At 54.5% G+C, this 20,124-nt stretch overlaps 5 protein-coding genes across 5 annotated transcripts; 4 read left to right on the top strand and 1 right to left on the bottom strand.

The window, feature by feature from the left end:
- Window positions 1–5: 5 nt before the first annotated feature.
- On the top strand, window positions 6–1,732 carry BZA05DRAFT_148892 (uncharacterized protein). The gene is made up of 2 exons (XM_051478984.1): window positions 6–439; window positions 511–1,732. The coding sequence occupies exons 1-2, from the start codon at window positions 148–150 to the stop codon at window positions 1,557–1,559; spliced, it is 1,341 nt and encodes a 446-aa protein (XP_051336332.1). The 5' UTR covers window positions 6–147; the 3' UTR covers window positions 1,560–1,732.
- Window positions 1,733–3,998: 2,266 nt separating this feature from the next.
- Window positions 3,999–4,576, top strand: BZA05DRAFT_342541 (thioredoxin-like protein; the record flags this gene model as incomplete). The annotated part of the gene is made up of 3 exons (XM_051481033.1): window positions 3,999–4,120; window positions 4,209–4,315; window positions 4,392–4,576. 3 exons carry the CDS (start codon window positions 3,999–4,001, stop codon window positions 4,574–4,576), a joined length of 414 nt encoding a protein of 137 aa, XP_051336331.1.
- An 8,043-nt stretch (window positions 4,577–12,619) lies between these two features.
- BZA05DRAFT_408284 (uncharacterized protein) lies at window positions 12,620–13,358 on the bottom strand. Its single transcript, XM_051484691.1, has 2 exons — window positions 13,170–13,358; window positions 12,620–13,113 (listed from the first exon to the last, which is right to left on the bottom strand). Exon 2 carries the CDS (start codon window positions 13,006–13,008, stop codon window positions 12,787–12,789), a length of 222 nt encoding a protein of 73 aa, XP_051336330.1. The 5' UTR covers window positions 13,009–13,113; window positions 13,170–13,358; the 3' UTR covers window positions 12,620–12,786.
- A 1,690-nt stretch (window positions 13,359–15,048) lies between these two features.
- BZA05DRAFT_342563 (uncharacterized protein) lies at window positions 15,049–17,434 on the top strand (the record flags this gene model as incomplete). The annotated part of the gene is made up of 5 exons (XM_051481036.1): window positions 15,049–15,186; window positions 15,283–15,310; window positions 15,391–16,127; window positions 16,186–16,988; window positions 17,050–17,434. The coding sequence occupies 5 exons, from the start codon at window positions 15,049–15,051 to the stop codon at window positions 17,432–17,434; spliced, it is 2,091 nt and encodes a 696-aa protein (XP_051336329.1).
- Window positions 17,435–18,471: 1,037 nt separating this feature from the next.
- BZA05DRAFT_447956 (uncharacterized protein) lies at window positions 18,472–19,955 on the top strand (the record flags this gene model as incomplete). Its single annotated transcript, XM_051487209.1, has 2 exons — window positions 18,472–19,757; window positions 19,823–19,955. 2 exons carry the CDS (start codon window positions 18,472–18,474, stop codon window positions 19,953–19,955), a joined length of 1,419 nt encoding a protein of 472 aa, XP_051336328.1.
- Between the last annotated feature and the right edge of the window lie 169 nt (window positions 19,956–20,124).

Genomic DNA, 20,124 nt, shown 5'->3' with positions numbered 1-20,124 from the left:
TCCGTCCTCCGCCGCCACCGCCGTCGCCACCATGGATATCACCTTCATCACGATGCACGACCTGACGCCCGGTACCTTCCATCCACCCGTCTATCCCTTGGGCCGTCCGTAATCATGTGTAGGTGGGCGAGCTGACCTAGACGGGGTATGCCAGACGCGCGGGTGCTCTACGCCTCCGACTCAATCGGCGACGTACTCGGCTACCAGCCACGAGAGGTAGTTGGCAAGTCTTGCTTCGAATACTTCCACCCGGACGAAACGCCGTTCGCCAAGGCCGTTCACGGCCGCGGAGTGCACCTTGACCGCGCCGCAATGCTTTCCTACTGCAATTTGAAACGGACCGATGGCGTCTACGTCCGCTGCGAATGCGTCTTCACCGTCGTCTACTCTGTTATTGTGGCTTGTACGTCCCTGTACAGGTACACTGAAAAAAGCCAGGGTATGGCCTCTGCCCCCCTCCACGCATTCCACCCCACTACCGAGCGATAGCTGATGTGGGGACGAATATAGGCCGTGCTGCTGTCGCCCCTGCCATCCGCCGCGCCTTCTCCACACCCGAGCGGGATCCTAGATATCAGATGTTAGCGCACCTATCGCCGAAATTCACGACACCCCGACGGCCACCGGGGCAGTCAGTGAACGATCACGAGCCGCGCGCCGCACTGATCCTGAACCGCTTTACCCGCACATTGAGCATCATGTATGCGACGCACGCACTCGGCGAGCTCCTGGGCATCCAGGCGGAAGATGCCGTCGGACGGAGCTTCTACCACTGTATTGCCGAGGACTGCCTCGTCGACTGCATCGACGCCGTCGAGCGCGCGAAGGAAAACGACTCGATCGCGTACCTCCGCTTCCGCTGGCGGGACCCGCGTCGACGTGACGGCGAGGAAGGCGAGGACGAGGAGGACGGCGCCACCCCTGCCCCCGACGACGACGACGACGAGGGAGACGACGTCCGCGAAGGCCCCAGCTCCGGCTCCGACCAGGGAACCAGCGAGGGCGAGGGTAGCGAAGACGGCTCGCTCGAAAGCCGCCGCGGCTCGACCCCGCAATCGTCCATCTCTGGCTCTGCCGGCCCCGCGCCACCCGCGCCCCCCGCCCCCGTCGCAAACGAAACTACAGAAGTCGAAGCGGTCGTCTCCTGCACTTCGGACGGCCTCGTTGTGATCCTGCGCAAGGCGCGCGCAGAGGGACCACTAGTCTCGGCCGCGCCGTGGGCGCTCCCCCCGCGCGCCGCGGCTCCGGCAAAACCCCTGCCGTCCGCCGCCGCACAGACGGACTTTATGGACTCCATCAGACAGGTCGCTGTCTTTGCCTGGTCCCTGAGGTCCATCAATGGCGATATCATGTCCCATGCCCTGCCCGGCAGGCCCTTGCCCGATGCGAGTGAGCGCGTGGGCGACTTTGTCAAGCCGGGCACTACGCATTGGAAACGCGCTAGGGAGTGGGACGAGATGCTGGAGGAGCGTGAGGGCGGTGAGCAGGAGGATGTGGGCGTGGACGATGCAGGGAAGGATGGGAGCGAGAGGAGGGGGAATAAGAGGAGGGCGTTGTAATGGGCTGGCTTGAGATATTGTGTAGGCGCTAGTTTTTTCTTTGCTTTGCTTTGATTTGATTTGATTTGACGGATCGGCCGTTTGCTGTTACTGGCCGCTTGATCTTGCTGCTTGTTCTTGTGATTTGGTAACTGGTTTAGTTTGGGATGCGGTGGGTTTGTAGGGTTTGTAGGGTTTGTAGGTGATATCTGGTTTGTTGCAATGGTATGCGCTTGAACTTTGTGCTTGCTTGCTTGCTCCTGGGATGATGGCTGCGGATACTTGGGAAGATGGTTGCGGATACTTGATGGTAATAATGGTATATAGCCTACGGGCTTCCTACCTACCAGTTTGAGCCTTGAGGGGATGATGGATCTGCGGTCACATCTGCCTTTGCGAACTTGCAAATCGCCGTGCCGTGCCCACTGCCCAACACTCACAGACACAGCTGCTTGAGGCTTGCTCTGCGGAGACGGGGGGAAACAATCAACATGTTACATGCCTCGCTTTCCCAGAGCAGAGTCCAGAGGCCAGACAGATCTTGGTCAAACTAAAGAACCAAATCAACCTCACAAGCACGGATGCATGAGTTTTTCGTCGAGTGATACATGGTGCCCAAGCAGATGGAGCAGCTCGAGCAGCTTGAGCAGCTGGAGTAAAGCACATTATCGTCTACTAGTACTAATAGATAGATGCAGAGTCGGACAGACCCTCGCCCTCCATGAGAGATGTGGCTTGTCTCGCTGACGAAGTCGGAAGGGTGAAGCGGTAGTTCTTGTTCTTGTTCGCAGAATCGCAGGTGCAGAGTGCATCTGGGGCACAGTGCAGAGTGCACCGCCCCTAGGATACATACAAAGAGAAAAAGGGCACTAATTATCAGACGCAAAGAGGAGCCCGTTTCAATCCGCCCCTCGTATGTACATACGGCGCCCAGAGCACCGATGGAGAAGCCTAGAAGCCTAGAAGCAAAAAGGAAAGCTGAAAGTTGGCGTCAGGCTTCGGTGGAGACTTCTCCTCGTTCCCTCGTACCCTCGGCGGTGGTATGGAGGAGATGGTATGGAGTACGATCTCCTGTGCCGCTGCGGGTCCGTCTTTGCTTGAGTCTAGACTCTTGACGAAGGGTGGATATATACGGCGAGTCCGCGACTAGGTAGGAAGCAACGGAAACACTAGATGGTGCCATGGTGGTGGCTGGACAAAGCAAGCTGCACGTGGAGTGACTGAAGGGGTAACTAGCTGGGGCATCCTGGCCGCAAGCCAAAGACTGGAAGACTGGAAGTCTGTAGCCGGAAGCGATGGAGACTACTACTGAATATTTCTACATTACGAGGATGCGGTACGGTACGGTGAAAATGTGGAGTCGACGGCTCGTCCATGGCTGGTGGTTCATAGGCTCTCTTGAATCTTGATTATAGATAGCTAGAGTAGATATACTGTATGTAGGTGGTTATCGTCGCCATCCCATCGGCACCGGTGCCTGCTTCCTCGGTGATGGTGATGGGTGGTGGACTCCATCTCCGTCGGCGCCTTTCCATGTCGTCACCAGCGAAATGATCGGCCGGTAAATACATCGCAGGAGCTCAGGGTGCCTGTACGGCGAGACGGCGGCTGCGGCTGCGGCTGGGTAGATTCTCGGGAAGACGAGAAAACTACATTGATAATTGATTGGACGGGTTCGTTGTACTCGATCTGCCTAGCGGATATATAAGGGAGGAAAAGAAAGAGGCGGAAGGGTGAATGCGGGGCGGGAGTACTCTAGACACAGGCCCAATTGCGACCTTGTGAATGGGGTGAGAGCCGAGTGATTCTCTGTATCATATCCAGTGCAGGCAACAGCCCAAAAAGCCCATGGGCTGGGCTGTTACCTGCACTGATCATATCTACGTTTCAAATACACATCTGAAGCCACTTCTCTGAATAGCAGCTTGCAGGTTTTCATTCAGCGCGGTGTGATAATTAATAAATCTCCGCCCGTGAGCTTCGTCAACTGTCAACTGCGGTCGAGGGCGGGGACATCGGCGATAGTCAGCTCCAATCCAACCAGGACACTTTATTCCACGAGTCACTGCGAGGAGATGTCACTTTAACGAGATATACACAGCTCGAAACACACCCGTCCCAGAAGCACCACCACTCCACAAATGGGAGATCTCGGATCGAACGCGAATTCTGCTGGATTCAATGGCGCCTTCACGAAGCGCTGAACTGATAGAGAAGCTCTATTTACTATTCGCTGTAGGCTGTCATACAAGTTCCAAAACTCCCAATTTTCGCGTGCCCACGTAACCATCCGTTCGAGTGAGTTTCATGACCGAGTAACCGTGCCCATAGCAGAGCGTCATCCGCAGAGCCGCAGCAGCACCCATTAACTAGCGCGAAAAAGTCCCACCCACACACGTAAGAAGTAAGTAACCTCACCGCCGCGCCGCTCGACCTCCGCACTCCCGGAACACCACAACGATGCCTGTAACACCGCTACGCCTCATCTCGAAATCGCAGAACGGAGTCGGCGCGTTCGTGCTCCAATGCAAACGTCTCGAGTTCAACTACTGCGACTGGGCGGGTAGCAGTCGCGGGATGAAGTGAGCCCCCCCACCCCCCGTGTCGGGAAAGAGAATTGGCGGGGAGGAAGGAAGCTTGACTGACAGATTGGCGGCGGCCGACCAATAGCGCTTTCCTGAAGCACCACCTGCCGGCCTTTGCGAAGGCGAACCCCGCGATCGAGATCACCGTGTCGCCGCGGCCACATAAGCACCCGATCATCCGCGGCGAGTACAGTACGTCCCCCATATCTCCACCTCCCTCCCCGCCTCGCCCCGCCAGAACACTGAGACATATGCGTACCTACTATAGTCAACGGCCGTGAGAAGGTCATCTGCGTACGCAATCTGGAACACAACCAGGTGCTGGCTAAGGCGGAGCTGCTGCGGAACTCGTCGGGACTGAAGTTGCGCAGAGTGACGAAGCCTGTTTTCAGTGCGAACGCGAGTGTGCGTGGTGTTTTCTCGCCATTCCACGGTGCTGGGCACAAGATATAGGGTGGATTTGGAAGGAGAGGGAGAAGGAATGGGGGTTGTATGTACAGAATACCGACGGTTGGCTTTGCTGGAACAATTCTTGGGTGATGGTGATGGCGGTGACGACGGTGGTGGTGCGGGGATTGCCGCGGCCGACGGTGCCCATAGTGCCTCTGGACAGAACAAAAGCCGGTTCTCGGAATCACATCGGGATTCAACGGCTGCCGTCTGATACTTTCGATGCTTGTTCGTGTGGTTATTGGTCCTCTGTTAGCCACACGCGTACTCCGAATCTCCGACACCTATCGCTTACGACGGCAAAGTAATCGAACCACCATTCGATTTCCTGGGAGATCGTGGCAAAGCCCTGCTAGACCAGAATTACCATGTTCCCGCTTCGGCCGGTCAGACCTTTCCTACATATGGGGGCCCCTTTTTTGGCGGCTGGGCCGAATTGCCATTGACATTGTGGTTCGATCCGAATGAGGCCCGGTGACTTGCTAGCAAGGCTTCCGTGACGAACGCAATTGATTCTCACCGCCGTTTCTTCCACCAACCGGGTGAATCCCACCACTCGAACCAGGATGAACGCCGCCAGAATCGGACTCTTACATAGTGATGCACAGGGAAGACCGTGGTTGATGGTGATGAACCCGGGGTTCCGGTCCCGAGTCCCTATGGTATGGCGATTGCTGACCGCCGCCAATCAAGATCCTTTCTTTATTAACGGCGCGCGCTTGCTCAGTGCTGGCCCACACGAGTACATAATCCTATTCACTACTTCCTCCTTTCTTTCTTATGGCGCCTATGGTATATAGTTTCTACTATGGGAATATGAGCAGGATAACACGCCACCGGACCACTACCGGTATCCTAGATAGTCTGAGAGCCCTTCGTTCGTACAGACAGAAGCAAAAAAACTGCCAGTCTGCCGTCAGCACAATGACTCGGACATCCCTCGTAATAATCTACTCTGGCTGCCAAACCAACATAAATCTACAACCATCACAAGTTTGAAGTTTCCGAAAAGTCGACACCTGCCATCGCCATCGCCACACCGTAGTCGCGGAGGATCCCATCCCGCTCTACCCCCGCACGATCATACGGTAAGGTATACCGTATACCTAGTATGTAGGTTTCGTATCCCCGCACCTACATACAACTGCTGTCGGGACTCGGGACCACACAACACGAAAGAGACGTATCAGTATATGTATGTACCACCAACAACGACCAAACGGGCGAGCTGCGGTCAACCTGGAACGGTGATCATGGTGACAACCTGCACCGCGTTCCGGTGTTGCTTACCCAACACGGCCGATATGCCCGAATGCGTACGTATCCCCGGGAGCGGGGTAGTAGTTACTTGGTATGTAGGGTTTTCGTCTGGCTTTCTTTCTTTCTTTCTTTCTGTTTGCATGGAGATATTGGGCCCTACTTGGTTATATCGACCTACCCGGGGTCGCAAGGGGTGGCGAGTCGCGACGTTTGGGATTCATATTCCTGTATCAGATTGCGAGAAAGAAGGTTGTCTCATACATACAAACATGTACTCTTGAGACTACACATGTACATATATCTATGAGCAAAACGGAGAGACAGGCCGAGATGTGAGCCATGGGTCCTGTCGATCAATCATCTCCTCCTTTTCTGCTTTCCCAGCAGCCTACAGGCGGCCCCGCGGCTTCGGCTGCCGATACCGAGTGACGAAGCGTGCTTGGCTTATCTGTGATCGCGTTTAGCCCCCGCGCGGCCAGTCGAGACTCAACCGTACGGTGGGTGTGGAGGGCGACGGCGGAGGTGGAGGTGGAGGCCGAGGTGAAGGTGGTACTGGTATGTACTGGTATTGTTGGAAGTGGTAGTGGTGTGCGCATGTGTGGCGTAGGGAATGGGGTCTGTGTAGGTATGTATAGTAGGTATAAGTTCCTCCGCTATCATAAATTCCTCTGCTATAACTACCATCATGGTATCGTACAAACCACCCACGGAACCACCGTCCGTCCATGGTTCGGCCTCCGGGGCGTCAGCCTTACTCACTTACTTACTCACTGGGAGGATTCCGACATGACTGGACTTCGACTTGACTTGACTTGAGTGCATGCATCCCCCCTCCCCGACCCCCCGATCTGCATGGTATATATACCCGGAGAGGGATCATGAGCTGAGTCGGTACATACGGTACGACTGGGAAATTTGCTGCGGGTTGGTAGTAGGTAGGTAGGTAGGCAGGTAGGTAGCTGTTTGTATGTACGAGTACGTGCGCATGTATAGTATGGTATGTATGGTAGGTACTATAGTACAGCTGCCTGCCTGATGGATCCAACGAGCCAGGATCTAGTGGGTGGTCCCGAGGCGGGGAAGGGGGATGGGGAGGGGGAGGGGGCGGGGGGTGCCGTCTGGTAGTGGTAGTTACTTGGGTGGTATCACTCGCGGCGCCGTAACAACTGCGCTGGGGCTGGGGCTGGGGTTGGGGCTGTGACTGGGGCTGGGAAGCGGAAAGGCTAACTAACGCTTGAGCCAGGTCCAGGTGCGGGTCCGGGTTCAGGTTCAGGTTCAGGATGAGGATCATGTTCAGATTTTACTAAGAGTCTAGGACGGTTTCTATCGATCGGCCGTTAAGGCGGAGAAGGAAGACTCCGAGAAAGATAGAGAGAGGACTCAGAGGAGGTGCGAGCGCGGAGGCGTCGGGGGCCGGGCGTCGGGCGTCATCAGCAGCCAGCCAGCCAGCCAGCCAAACGGATATCATGATATGGTGGTGCGTTCTGCATAACTACCTAAGGATGTGGTTCCCTTCCTTATGCAGTTATGCAAGAGAACAAGTGCCGACTGCAGAAAGAATGTCTCACCTTTGAAACTATTAACTATAGCGCTGCATATCCAGTTTCTTATCATCGATTCATCGGTCGGTCCAGGCTACACAGCTGCTGGGGAATACACATACATAGCTGAGGACATACATACACATCGTAGAGTAGTGTACATCATACCGTCCCGTATAGATCGATATCCGGCTAACAATGTGTTTGCTTTTGTGGGGTTGTCCTATGTACTACCTATAGTACGGTCGGTGTAGTACTGCAGTGCTTCCCTCCGTGTTACGGATGTCTTGTTTCTTTCTTTTTGTTTTCTTTTTTGCGCGGGCCCGACAGTCAATCTACCCTAACGAGGATGTAGTTGATCTGGGTAAACCGTAATTCCTGTATTTGAACGGGCAACACGTGGATGGATTGGCCATGTGGTGGAGGGTGGATGCGTGCGTGCGGAGTTAGGATAGTGGAGGCGGATTCCGTACCGAATGTCGTCACCCTCCAGGGCCGCTGGATCTCTCCAGACTCCGCCGTCCAGTCCCGTATGTAGGTACTCAAGGGTAGGATAATGGATTCCCATCCATACCACAGTTATTTTTATTTCGAGCGCGCGCGCGCGTTTTCCGCGTACTCTAGGTACCTCCAGAATCCACCCAGCAGTGGAAACTCGAGCTCATGCTGATGCTGTTTCCACAGCCATGGATCACGTCCGCCGCCAGTGTCATTGCCCGCTCCCGGGATTGCTTGATGGATACTCTACCATCACACCGGATCAGTAATATAACGAAGGCACATAGAGTATGTACATAACCATACCCGTCAGCCACTCCATACCCGGTGCGTGCATGATGGTAGTGGTGGTGGTAGTGGTAGTGGTGGTGCGGTGGTGGTGGTGTCAATATGTCTCATCCCTCGTACATGTGCCGCCGCGGCTGCGGACACAGGCATTATCCTTCCATGCTGTGTATGTACCTACATACATGACTGCGAACGACCACCATTTTTAGTGGGGGACAGGGACAGACGGAGTGGAACCGGGCCGCCACTGTCGTCGCTGACGATGCGGAAAACCGAGTGGATCGGTGGACGGTGTAGGTATGTACCTACGGTGGCAAGGAAACTCCGATCGCACCGTCCCAAATCCACGCTGGAGATCACTTTCAGGGCAGGTGTACGCTGATATGATATGTAGACACGCGGACATCCGCTTTCGAGGCGGAGTGTTCTGAACTTGAGGTTGAGGACTCAGGAGGGCGCATTGGTTTCAGCACGCCCCCGATTTGGCATGGCGTGAAGAATCCGTTATCGAGAAGTCAAGAGGAAGGGAAGGATGAGGAATGAGGGATGAGGAGGGTGTGGATGTGGAGGAGGAGAAGGAGGAAGGGAGGGAGGGGGAGTAAAGGAGGAGGAGGAACCAACATTATCTTTTTCATCACGAGGGCACGCCGCTCTCGGACAAAAAACATTGCGGGAGCATATACGCCGAGAGCCCCGAGGATCGGGTTGCTATACTTGGGAGGAGGAGGTAGGCACTTGGAAGAGCCCCCGCCGCCCGGATGAAGCCGTTCTGCCTATCTACATATTGCGCGTCACTCACTACCTAAAAGTACGTATGATTGCCCGTTATTTTGCCGGGGATTAGCGATGAGCTGTTGCAACTTGCGGGCGCGGTGCGGCGCGGCAGTGCGTAAATAAAATACGCACTCCTCACTCTTGACGTGATCAGTGGATATATCTACATGTATTGTACATCCAATTCCTACCGGCGCCCGTGCAGGCATTGGGCAGGCAGCAGCAGCAGCGGTAGAAAGAGGAAGTGAGAGATTCTCAACCGTAACTAACCGTTGCGCCGATGTATGGAGGGCACCACAGCACTGCGCACGGCGGGTTAGCCTTGAATACCCAGCCATACTAGGAGGTAGTAGTATTTGTAGGTGTTTTGCTATGAGAGGTCTCGAGGCGGCAAGTAGCAAGCAGTACATATTGCAGTTATGAAGATATTCCATCTATGCAGTCTGAACAAGCAACCTGGAAGCGTCGCACAGCACAAGCTTGCTTGGTTGCTTGGTTAAACCTCCGCCTCCGCCGCCGCCGCCGCCGGCCAGCAATTTCCAGCCCTAGCTAATCCCGAAGCAGGTCGTTCGTTCCTTTGCGCCCCAGAAGTAGACAGCGCAAGAGTATCTTGTCGATTTCGTCTTCCTCTCGAGTCTCGACCAGTTGCTTTTTTTCCTTTTCCTTTTGCTTTTTGTCTCGCATTCTCTCTCGTTCACTCACTCACGAGAGTCTTGGCCAATAATATTTCTTACTTATTCCCTAGTCAATGGGCCGACCGGCGAGCGGCCGATCGATGTGGACCAGTGACTGAGTAGTTCGTCCGTCCGAGATAGAGTAGCGATTACGGTGTTGTGTACGGTTACACTGGTCCGACTGCTGCGATCCAGCAAGGAAGCAAGCTGCCCCAGTGCTCCCCAGCGCGCACGAGCATGTCTCCTAGTAAAGGTACCTAGAGTGATCGTGAATCATCAGGGCCCAAAATATCCCATCGCAACTTCCCAGGCCTATGTACTAGCAGTAGTAGTGAGTCCCAATTCGAGGTTCCGAGACGGTGAGCTAGGTAGGTAGGTATCCTTGTATCTCCGCCCATCCCCCATCCCCCATCCATCAGCCGGTGAGACTGGTGGCTGGAAAAAAAAGAAAAGAAACGCCCGAGTGATATCTCATGGCTATCGCAACTCCACCCGTTTTCCCATTTTATTTTTCATTTTATTTCCTGAAGATTTTTTCAGCGGCAACATCGTGCCCCCTCCTCCCTCCCCCATCCCCACATCTGCCTGACTGTCTCAGGGGCGCACAGATCGCCTTACTGTTTCGCCGAAAAAAGGAGCCATAAGGTCGGGACGACTGACAGCATGTTGGGGGCGGAAGGGGAGAATACGGATTACGGATATTCTGGCATGCTGATGGACTTGAACCTGGTTTGGTTTTGGCTCTCTCCCCCCCAAGTCTGTAGCGATCGTATCCGTAACCTGGGGCCAAAATCTGTGAAGAATTCCCTTGCAGTGCACGTAGGTACGTATGAAGTGACGAGTGGCGAGATCGAAAACTGGAAATCAATCGTGGGAAGCAATGGCAACTGCAGAAAATATTTGGACACGTTTGCCCATCGCAATCTGAACATCACTGCTGAACTTGCTGCTTGCACGCGGGACTTTCACCATCTGCCACGGAGATTCTCGATTTCAAGTTATTTCTCATTTTTCTTTCTTTGAAGGAGATGGCTATGTGTGTGATGGGCGAAAGAAGAAGAAACAGAGGAGGAAGTGATAGAGTAACTATAGAGTACCTATCGAATTCCTACTGGAAGTCTGGAGAGAGTGTGTGTGGTAGAACATCTACCTACATTAGTCATGGCTCGACGCTCGTGGCTTGTTCGAACTTCACCAACTTCACCTGGGAGCCAGAAGACACGCATACGATCTATACATCCATAGGTAGAGTACATATCTACATACATATTCACGATCCCACCGGTACGTGACGATCCCCCGGGATCAAGAGTAGTCACGACTCACGTCCAGCATAGCTGCTTTAGGTACTACATTGTACTAGTATCATACGTACATAGTGCCTGTTTGCCGTCCGGCGTCAGGCATAGGTACTAGGTACTATAGTTCCCTCTCATTACCGCACCTGATCTTACTTTGGCTTCCTTTTTCTTCCTTTCGTGTGGGGTCGGAGACTCGGAGGTGGGAGGGACGGGGCATCGGGATGTGGTGCGATGTTGGTATAGGTAGCCCGTCGATGGTAGAGAGTCCTGTGATATGCTAGAGACCGCACTTGGAGGGATCTAGAGGCGTGCGCTGATCAACAAACAGAACGCTACTTAACAGTAGTTTCGCCGGACGTAGACCGTAGAGTTCTAGCCAACTTGCAAATACCTACTATCATACTGGCAATAGGCGCCAACATCTGACGCCGCGGCAAATCTTCCCCCCTTCCCCCCTTCCCCCTCCCCCTCCCTCCCCCCCAACAAGTACTCTCCATACCACATATGTAGCGGCCGTTAATTACAAATTGGCGAATGCGTATGTATATAAGTACTATACGTATGTATAGAATCGGGGGCGAGGATCTGTACTGTGTACTATACTCTACTATAGTACGGTATATAGTACTGTAGTCTGTAGAGCGGCACTCTAGGTGTGTATTTCATCTCAGGATTTTAATCAGAACAGTGCCGTGGTTAGTTAGCCATGCAATCTACCTGTAGTTCTACCTAGGAATGCACGCCGGGAAAGATTCAAATTCATCCGGAGGAAAAGGCAGATCCTGTTGGTTACATACCAGTTCTTAGATATTCTTCCAGTTTGCGCCGTGCGGTACGGCGGCAAGTCCCACATGAGATGATGGGAGGGATGGGGGTGTTGATTGTCACTTTCAAGTACGTTCATTCATTCTTTTCTTCTCCCGTCCTTGGAGAATACTAACGCCAGGGGCCCAGGGGCATCGGGTCATCTTGAGCCTGAGTACCTACCTATGTACCCAAGTACTAGTACCTACTGTACTATACTGATGGTCTAACCGCCGTAGAGTGGAGATATGTAGGTGTAGGTACCTAGGAAGTACGTGGGTGGCTTTCCTAGCATGTCTATTTCAAAGACTCCAGATATTGGAATTCGGGGTACGAATGTACGTACGTGCAAATCGATCGAATTCCAACGATCATGGCCATATATATGCCTAGTACCTAGGTGCAGAGTAAGTGGCAGTAGTCGTAGTAGTGGTAGACGAAGTAGTAGGAGACATCTCACGACCACTCACCTGTACAAATTACAAACAGCCGGCAAGTCGAGCAACCATCTCATGCAGGGGGTTCCATAGCGAGGAGTTCGAGGAAAGAAGTCTGTCTAGAGCAGAAGAAGATGGAGCAAGTAAGAATGGCAAGGTGTGGATGGATGGATGGATGGAGGGAGGGATGAGCTCTGGAAAAGGATCAGGCAGCTGGACGAAATCATTGGTGCGAGTGCTAGTGTGCAGAAGCCTGAAGGTTGTGTTCTATGCCTCGATTCTTCAGAGAGAGAGGAGACTCGAGAAGGGAGAGGCCTCGTGTTCGGGGGTTATTGTGGCTCCTGCATCGATGATTGGATATGCTTTCGCTTCCGTATGTAGGTGGGCACACCATCACCATCACTACCGCAACCACCATGTGGTAGCGGGAAGAATAATGCATGAAGAATCCGTATGATATGATACATAGGTGCTTTTCTCATCCTGGACGGGAAGGGAGGAATAACTTGAAAGGCCTCCTTCACGGAAGACACTGCACTGCACAGGCATGGGATTCACGGGGTCTGATTGGGACTGGAACTGCAAGGTGTCAACAGTCATAAAAGTGCCTATGCAGAGTACTATATGTGCCAGGCCCTAACCAACCGACTCGGTATGCCGCAATTGTGCTTTCCACCCCTTTAAGCTCAGCTTACGCAGCGAAATATGGAGGAGACCTGCGCCTACTCCGTTCCAGGACGGGCCGGTGCATGCCTCATCAACGGCGCCGTTGTTCTTTGGATTCTGACAGCTCTGCATCCTGGAACGGAGATAGGAGGTGGAAAGGAGTCTGAGAAGAGATGCAGCTGCGAATAACATGTGGGGAATCCAAGCAGGGAAGGGTTGGCCAAGCTCCGTATGATCAGACGAGAGAGAAGATGGATATCTAGTGGTTTAGCTGGTGGAGGCTGCGAACCCCAGAAAGTTATTAGCGCGTGTTGCCCCCTTGGCATGGCGATCTAGAACTGATTGGTTACCAGATGTTTGAATCTTCAGGCGGCCAGATGGTTGGCTTTTTGGTTGCGATGCGAAGTGTTTTCTTTGATCGGAGATGCGGCGGGCTGGGCGAGAAAGCCTCTCACGGCGGCGCCGAATCGGTAACGTGAGCTCTGACTGGAGGAGGAGGATGTGGTTGCTGACAGAAGTCGGGACGATTGGGTACGGTATAGGTAGAGAAGTTAGTACTAGGTACAACAAAGCATCACCAATAATTCTGCAGTGCACAGATGGCGATGCCAGATGGGCGGCGAACCAAATGCACGTCGACGAGGCGACTACTATTCGGTCGAATAGGATAGGTACCGGTATCGTATTCGGGTAGAATTGGTACTCGCTCAGAATAGGTCGAGTACATATTGAAACAGAATAGATAGGTATTCGAGCAGAAGCCAGCGCCCGAACAGCCGACACCAACATGAAGCGGCCGGCGGTGAAAAGCACCGACACTCCCTCCGACGCCGAAGCAACACGAGGGGCGGTCTCTTCACAGAATACCTAGAGCGGCATTGCCTGGGGGTTGGCCCCCGCGAACAAACTGTGCGTGTCTTTGCGGGCATCCAGCCTGTGGCCGCTCCACATGGATGATGGTACTCTATATACGGGATGTAGAAGGAACGTGTGACACTGTTGGGCCTACCGGGGGTTTTCTAACGTGGGAGCGACAATGATTGGAATTGACTAGGGCTGACCCTGCTGGAAACACCATCTGCATCCCAAGCAGCTAACTGACTACTCCTGCACTGCAACTGCAACTGCACTGCACTCCGCTGCTGGAAAAAAACAGGACCAGAAGGTGAGCGAGTACTTGCCTGTGCAGCTGGCATCGAGCACGCTCAGTCAGTCTGTCTGTACCTCCTCTACGCATCTGCGCCCCTCTCCGGACGGCCCGTCTTTTGGCCTACCGTCAGACTTCACTCAGACTTCCCTCCGATCGCCCCCCCACCCCACAACATCTCCACACTTCCTCAGCAGCCACACGAGAGACGACAGACTCCCCTCGAGTCGAATTTTTTTCTTTCATTTTTCCTACACATTTCTATGCTCCCTGTCCCGGGTCTGCCACCGAACTTTAGGCCGACATCCAGAGTACATATCTGCCGATTTTGAGGCATAGGTAGCCCTCAGTCGGCATAGAAGTAGCGGGGGTTGGCCGGCCCTGAGACTCACTTACAACGACAGATGTACCCAACAATCAACTTGGTTCCCTCCGTCCAATTTCTAGAGTAATCCGCACGACGGGACCCCACTACTCTACCCATCCCCAAGTCAAAAGTCCAGCCTCCTAGCATTCTACAGGCCTACCCGTAGGGTTCTCTGCTCTAGTGGGTCCGACGAAGAGGACGACTAAGAAGAGCTTCCTTCCTTCCCTCCTGCTCCTTTCCCACGCCAGCCAGCCAGCCAGCGTTCACCACCGACAACCAAACGACAGGACTCTCCCCTCCTCCTCCCCTCCCACCCCCCCCACCCCCCCACGCCCACGTGAATCGTTCCGAGTATCAAACGTCCGTAACAAACTCACGTACGTTCTCGATGATGCATTACTCGGCGCCGTCGACAAACCCAGACGATGCTCCGTCGTCATCGACACCACATCTCTCGCTCGACATCGGCGCTTTCCCAACGTCATCGATAACCGCCGCTTCGTTCAGCTTCCACCCAGACGATCAACCACAACCACAACACCAACACCTGCACCTGCACCTGCGCCAGCAACTGCACCAACACCACGACCCGACACCGGTGGCGTTTGGCCAGATCTCGGACACCGCGATCTCGCGACAATCCCACTCACCATTGCTTAGTGCAAACCCAAACACACCGCGCTACGCTCAATCGCCAATGACGAACAACTTTTTCGTGATGCCGGACGGGGGACAGGTTCAGAACGTCGCCACTGGAAAGGCGCCGCGGCGGAGGAGGAGTGCTGCCGGCGCTGACGCTGTCAAGCATCGCCGGACGAGGTCGGGCTGCTTTACATGCAGGACGCGTAGAGTCAAGGTGAGCTCGGAACTGCTATTACTGCTCCACCCCCCTCCCCCCTCCCGTTGCACTTGTAATTTTATGCACGGCTGCTGACGCTCCATCTCAAACTAGTGCGATGAGACCCATCCGATCTGCGAACGTAACGACCCCCATCTCCCCACGCTCCCCCGAACGAACAAACAAACGTAGTGCCCGACTGCTAACATGGCCTGCTATTAGGATGCCAGAAGGGTGGTAGGGAATGTAAATATCCGGAAGTCGTTTCGTCGGCTAAATCGGCATCGGCCCAGAAGCGTCGCTCGGAGAAGCTCCCTGCCGAGGGTGCGAGGGAAGGAAGTTCATCGTTGGAAGATGTAGAGGAGGAGGATGATGAGTACCAGGACGGTCTCAGTCCCCCGGAGAGTGGCCCGCCATTGAAACAGTCAGCCAGCACGAGCTATCTCAAGGGGTCGGTGCATGGGCGCAGAGAATCGTGGCCTTCGTCCTCGGAACAGAGTCGCCGGAGCAAGAGTAGAAAGACGACGTCCTCTGCCGACCCGAGCCCGTCCCCACGCGACGCCGACTCATCGGTACCGACCTCCCCCGCCGCCTCGCTGAGACGGACGGCTTCGACATACAGCCTGATCAATTCCCAAGATTGGGCGCATCTTCCACGGGACGTGGCCTTTTACTTAAATTACCACAACCAGATGCTCACGTGCCACCACTACCTACTGAAGAACGACATCGACAGCTTCTTCAAGACTTCGTTGCTCGAACATGCCGTCAAGAACGAAGCACTGCTGTATGCCGTTACAGCATTTGCTTCCTTCCACTACAGCGTGTTCTACACCACAGGCGCGTTCCAAACTTTCCTCGAGTATTACAACAAGTCGATCGCTCTGCTGCGAATTTCGCTGGACAAGGAGCACTCACTGGACACCGTCATAACCATCTTGCAGCTTGCGAGTTTTGAGGTAACGTGCGGCGGTGCCCCCTTCCGAGGCTTGGGTTTTCTGACTGTATGGCCTGTAGGAATATTTGGGTGATTGGGTCAGTCTGATGGAACATCGGAATGCAGCCTCGAGGATCATCAGAACCATGTGGACTCCGGAGACGATGGCGCAAACGAGCGAGCATCGGACGGTTTTCAACTGGTTCATGCACTTCGATCTGCTCGCAGCGTTGATGGCCGGACACGAGCCGACTTGCGGTCCCGAATGGTCGTGGTGGAATCGAGAAGTCGTCGTGACCCTGCAGCAGGCCAAGCCGGACTACCTCGGTCTCATGCTCGAGGAAGCGATGTGTGCGTTCAGGGCTCTCTCGCTTCATATCTCTCAGATGACAGCGGACCGCGCCGCGGGTGTCTTGTCGATAGAAGAGTTCGGACAACTTGCGCAGGAAATGTTGAACAAATGCTACGATTGGTGGAATGATTTGCATCCATCGATCCTGGACGGATCCGAACCCATCCAAGCTTCCTCGAAGGTCGTAGCGGACATTCCCGTCTGCCCGTTCAAGCCTGCGCCGTTGTACAAGGGAGATCGATGGGCAGTCAATTTCTTGATACTGGATTACTATGGCATCATCATCGTCCTCAAGCACCAGATAGCATCTACCAGCAGCGACGGCCATGATCCAACTTTAGATCCGTCACTCCAAGAGTATGCGATCAAGATCTGCGAAGTCCTTGCAGCCATCGAGGCTTACACCGAGACACCTGCTGGTTCGTTGTTGGCCGCTCAGGCACCGATCGGACTCGCCGCCCTGTGGCTACCGAACCGTCACAATTACCGTCGATGGATGCAGTACCAGTTGGCGAAGATGGAGCAGATGGGGTGAGTTATCCTTGCCGATGTTACCGATAGATATTAGTTCACTGACCATTTCAATTCGCAGTTTTGTGTTCCCTCTTGCGTTCCGCACACGAATCTCGGAAATGTGGGAAAATCCTCAGCTGAAACATACCTGGGTTCTCAACAACTCGGAAACGGCAATCGGCTTGACCATCCGCCAGCTGGTGGACATGCGTGATGCCGAGATACCACGGGATACGCAGAGAGAGGACGTCAAGGCGATTCGTACGTTGATGATGAAGATGAGGTTGGACTCGAAGGGAAGCGGAGTCTCGCCACCGTCAATGGATAGTCCGCAGGAACCGCAATACCAGCAGCAGCATATGGCCCAGGTCATGGCGCCGCCGCCTTACAGCGATATGAACGAGGCGAATATGCAGCTCCACAATGGAGGAACCCCGCAGCAGGATCTACAGCAGTGGATGTGATTCTTCCAAGAATCTACCTGTCTGAACTGGGGCCCTCAATACGAGGACGTAATACACAAATTCATTTTTCGTTTTGTTTGTTTGCTTTTGATACACGGACGGAGTACTACTGGCGTGGCGGAATGGGCGCGGAACTGGAATGGGTGCTTGTGGTTTGACTTGCTTTGGGTTTGATTCCTTCTACAACCATACTTTTTGCCCTTTCTTTACTACTTTTTTCTTTTCTTTCGTTGGCGCATTTCTTTCCTTTCTTGCTTGCGGTGTTCATGGTTCAATGGTTTTGTTTCTCACTCGCTTTCTCCCCTTCATTTTTCCCCCTTTCAACTCGATTCTTGAGCATTTCTTTTGTGCATTAAATGATACCTGGGAGTTTCAATACCGCTTTTACTTGTGTTTCTTCATTTCTTCATTTCTTCTGTGCTTTGGTTGCATATACGGCGGGGTTTTTTTTCCTTGTTCTTACTTTCTTTCTGTAATGGCCTGAGGGATGGGCATTTTTTTGTCCTCTACATATATACTTGTGCTTTCTGCTTGGCGATAGTGACTGTTAGTTGGGAATTTGGGATGGGCTTCAGCTGGATTAGGGCGGTGGTTCTAATACGTGGTGGGGGACGAGGGCAGCGGAAGAGCTGGTGGGCGGGTGGGCGGGGGGATATTGTATCGATATCTATCCGGTGGTTCATCTTGCTTGGGAGTGGGAATGAATGTCCAATACCGACTACTACTGTGGGATGGTGCTGCGTGAGCAGCTGTGAATTTGTAGCCGCCAGCGAACGCGCGGCGAAATGGTGGGGAGGGGGGATGGTTTCATGCGGGACGAAGGAGTGTCTCCGATCTCATGTACGGGATATATTAATCCCCGCAGCAGGGCCATGACACCATGCAACAAGTACGTATGCACGGCCCCGGGGTGCCGAGGTATACATGGTGGGAGAGTGCACACCACCAACTCTACCCACCGGCCAACGACCTACATACATCATACATACATGTTGTCTGAATCTTGATTCTGTCTCGTGAGACTGCAAAGCATCACCATGCTACTCCCATACTTCGCATACTTCCCACCGCGGCGCCTCCTCCTTCTCTTCCCGCTATCACTGCTATGCTTCTACCATCTCCGCACCTCGCCCTCCGCCGCCGAAGATCCGAACAGCATCTTCCGTCCGGGCGCCACCAGCGCAGCACCTCCCTACAGCCCCAGTACAAACCCGCTTTCGCAGCGCACGCGGCTACACCACGGACCATGGACGCTGACGTCCCCCTTGGCGGCAACCGCCGGCCGGCCGCTCACGCTGTCGATCGCCTGCACCGCCGTGTACTCTGCCGACTGTCCGGCGAGCTATTACATCCAGTACTACGGGCCGACAGCGGGGAGCGTCCCCGCACGCGCGTTCCGTGTCTCGGCCGACGGCCGCACGGTCACCGCCACGTTTGCGATCGCGGATCCGGGGGATTACATGGTGTATGCGTGGCCGAACGCGTTGGCGTGCGCAAGGCAGCAGGATGCGGGCGTGAAGGACGAGTTGCATGCGTACAGGCGGATGGCGAGGGGTGCGCCAGCGAGGTTGTTGGTCGTCGGGAGGGGACGGGTGGACGGGTATAGGGCGTGTGATGGGTTTACGCAGGCGGTCGATGCGAGGTGGGTAAGGGCCGATGCGGTGAAGGGCGAGGTAAAGGAGATGTACGGGTGGACGGAGAGCGGAGGGTATGTCTATGTTCCGCATAACTGCAAGATTCCGCATCGGACGGTGAAGGAGGCGCTCGGTGAGCTCGGGGTGGAGAGCGTGCTGTTCCTAGGCGACTCGGTGACGAGGGGCTATGTGTGCTCCATCGTGTGGCCGCAGCTATTCGGTCACGGGTGTGAGGGCGACGGAGGCAGGCATGGTAATCGGTATGGCGCATGGCACAATCCCTCGACCGGGCGGAGGGTGGATGTTTCGTTCGTGTTCCTCGGCGCGGAAGGGCTGAGTGGATCCGCTCTGCAAGAGATACGGAGGACGAAGACGCCACCAGGCCTCGTGGTGTATAATATTGGCCTGTGGATGCCGGGGAACGATGAGTGGGAGATGAAAAAGGAGTATCGGAGGTTCTTTGATGAGGTGGATGCGCTATGGGGGAACGAGACGCGTGTGGTCGTGAGGGCAACGACGAGCGTGGTGCAACCCGTTACGTGCTTCGAGAAGGGAGGCCACGGACGAGATAGGAGTGACAAGTTGCGGGCATGGATGCATGAGGAGACGAGGAGGTGGAAACATCGAAGGAAGGCGTTCGTCGATGCGTTCGCGTTGACCGATGCGAGGCCGGAAACGACGCTGGATGGGTTAGATTTTTTTCTCCGTCCCCGCTGGATGATGGTGCAGGGCTAATGTGCGACGCGATTGACAGGTATCATTGGTCTGCCGAGGCCGAAAGCGTGCAGAAGTCGTTCGCCAGCTGGGATCGCAGTGTTCGGCCACTGGTGGGGGAGGCCGAGGAGGCAGCACTGGACTGGGTGTGGGATGAAGCTCTTCAGATGTGAGCACTGGACCGCGTGTGGGGTGAAGAACTTTAGATGTGAGTACTGGACTGGGTGGGGGTGAAGCACTTTGGATATGAGCACTGGACTGCGTGTGGGGTGAAACACTTTGGATGTGAGCCTGGACTCCGTGGACTGTGTGGGGGTGAAGCTCTTCGGATGCGAGCACGGG

This window comes from Tricharina praecox (genome assembly GCF_024521635.1).
Source record: "Tricharina praecox strain CBS 144465 chromosome Unknown BZA05scaffold_27, whole genome shotgun sequence".
In the NCBI taxonomy this organism is placed as follows: domain Eukaryota; kingdom Fungi; phylum Ascomycota; class Pezizomycetes; order Pezizales; family Pyronemataceae; genus Tricharina; species Tricharina praecox.
The sequence above is the reverse complement of the archived record's forward strand: the minus strand, read 5'-3'. Positions and strand labels throughout refer to the sequence as shown.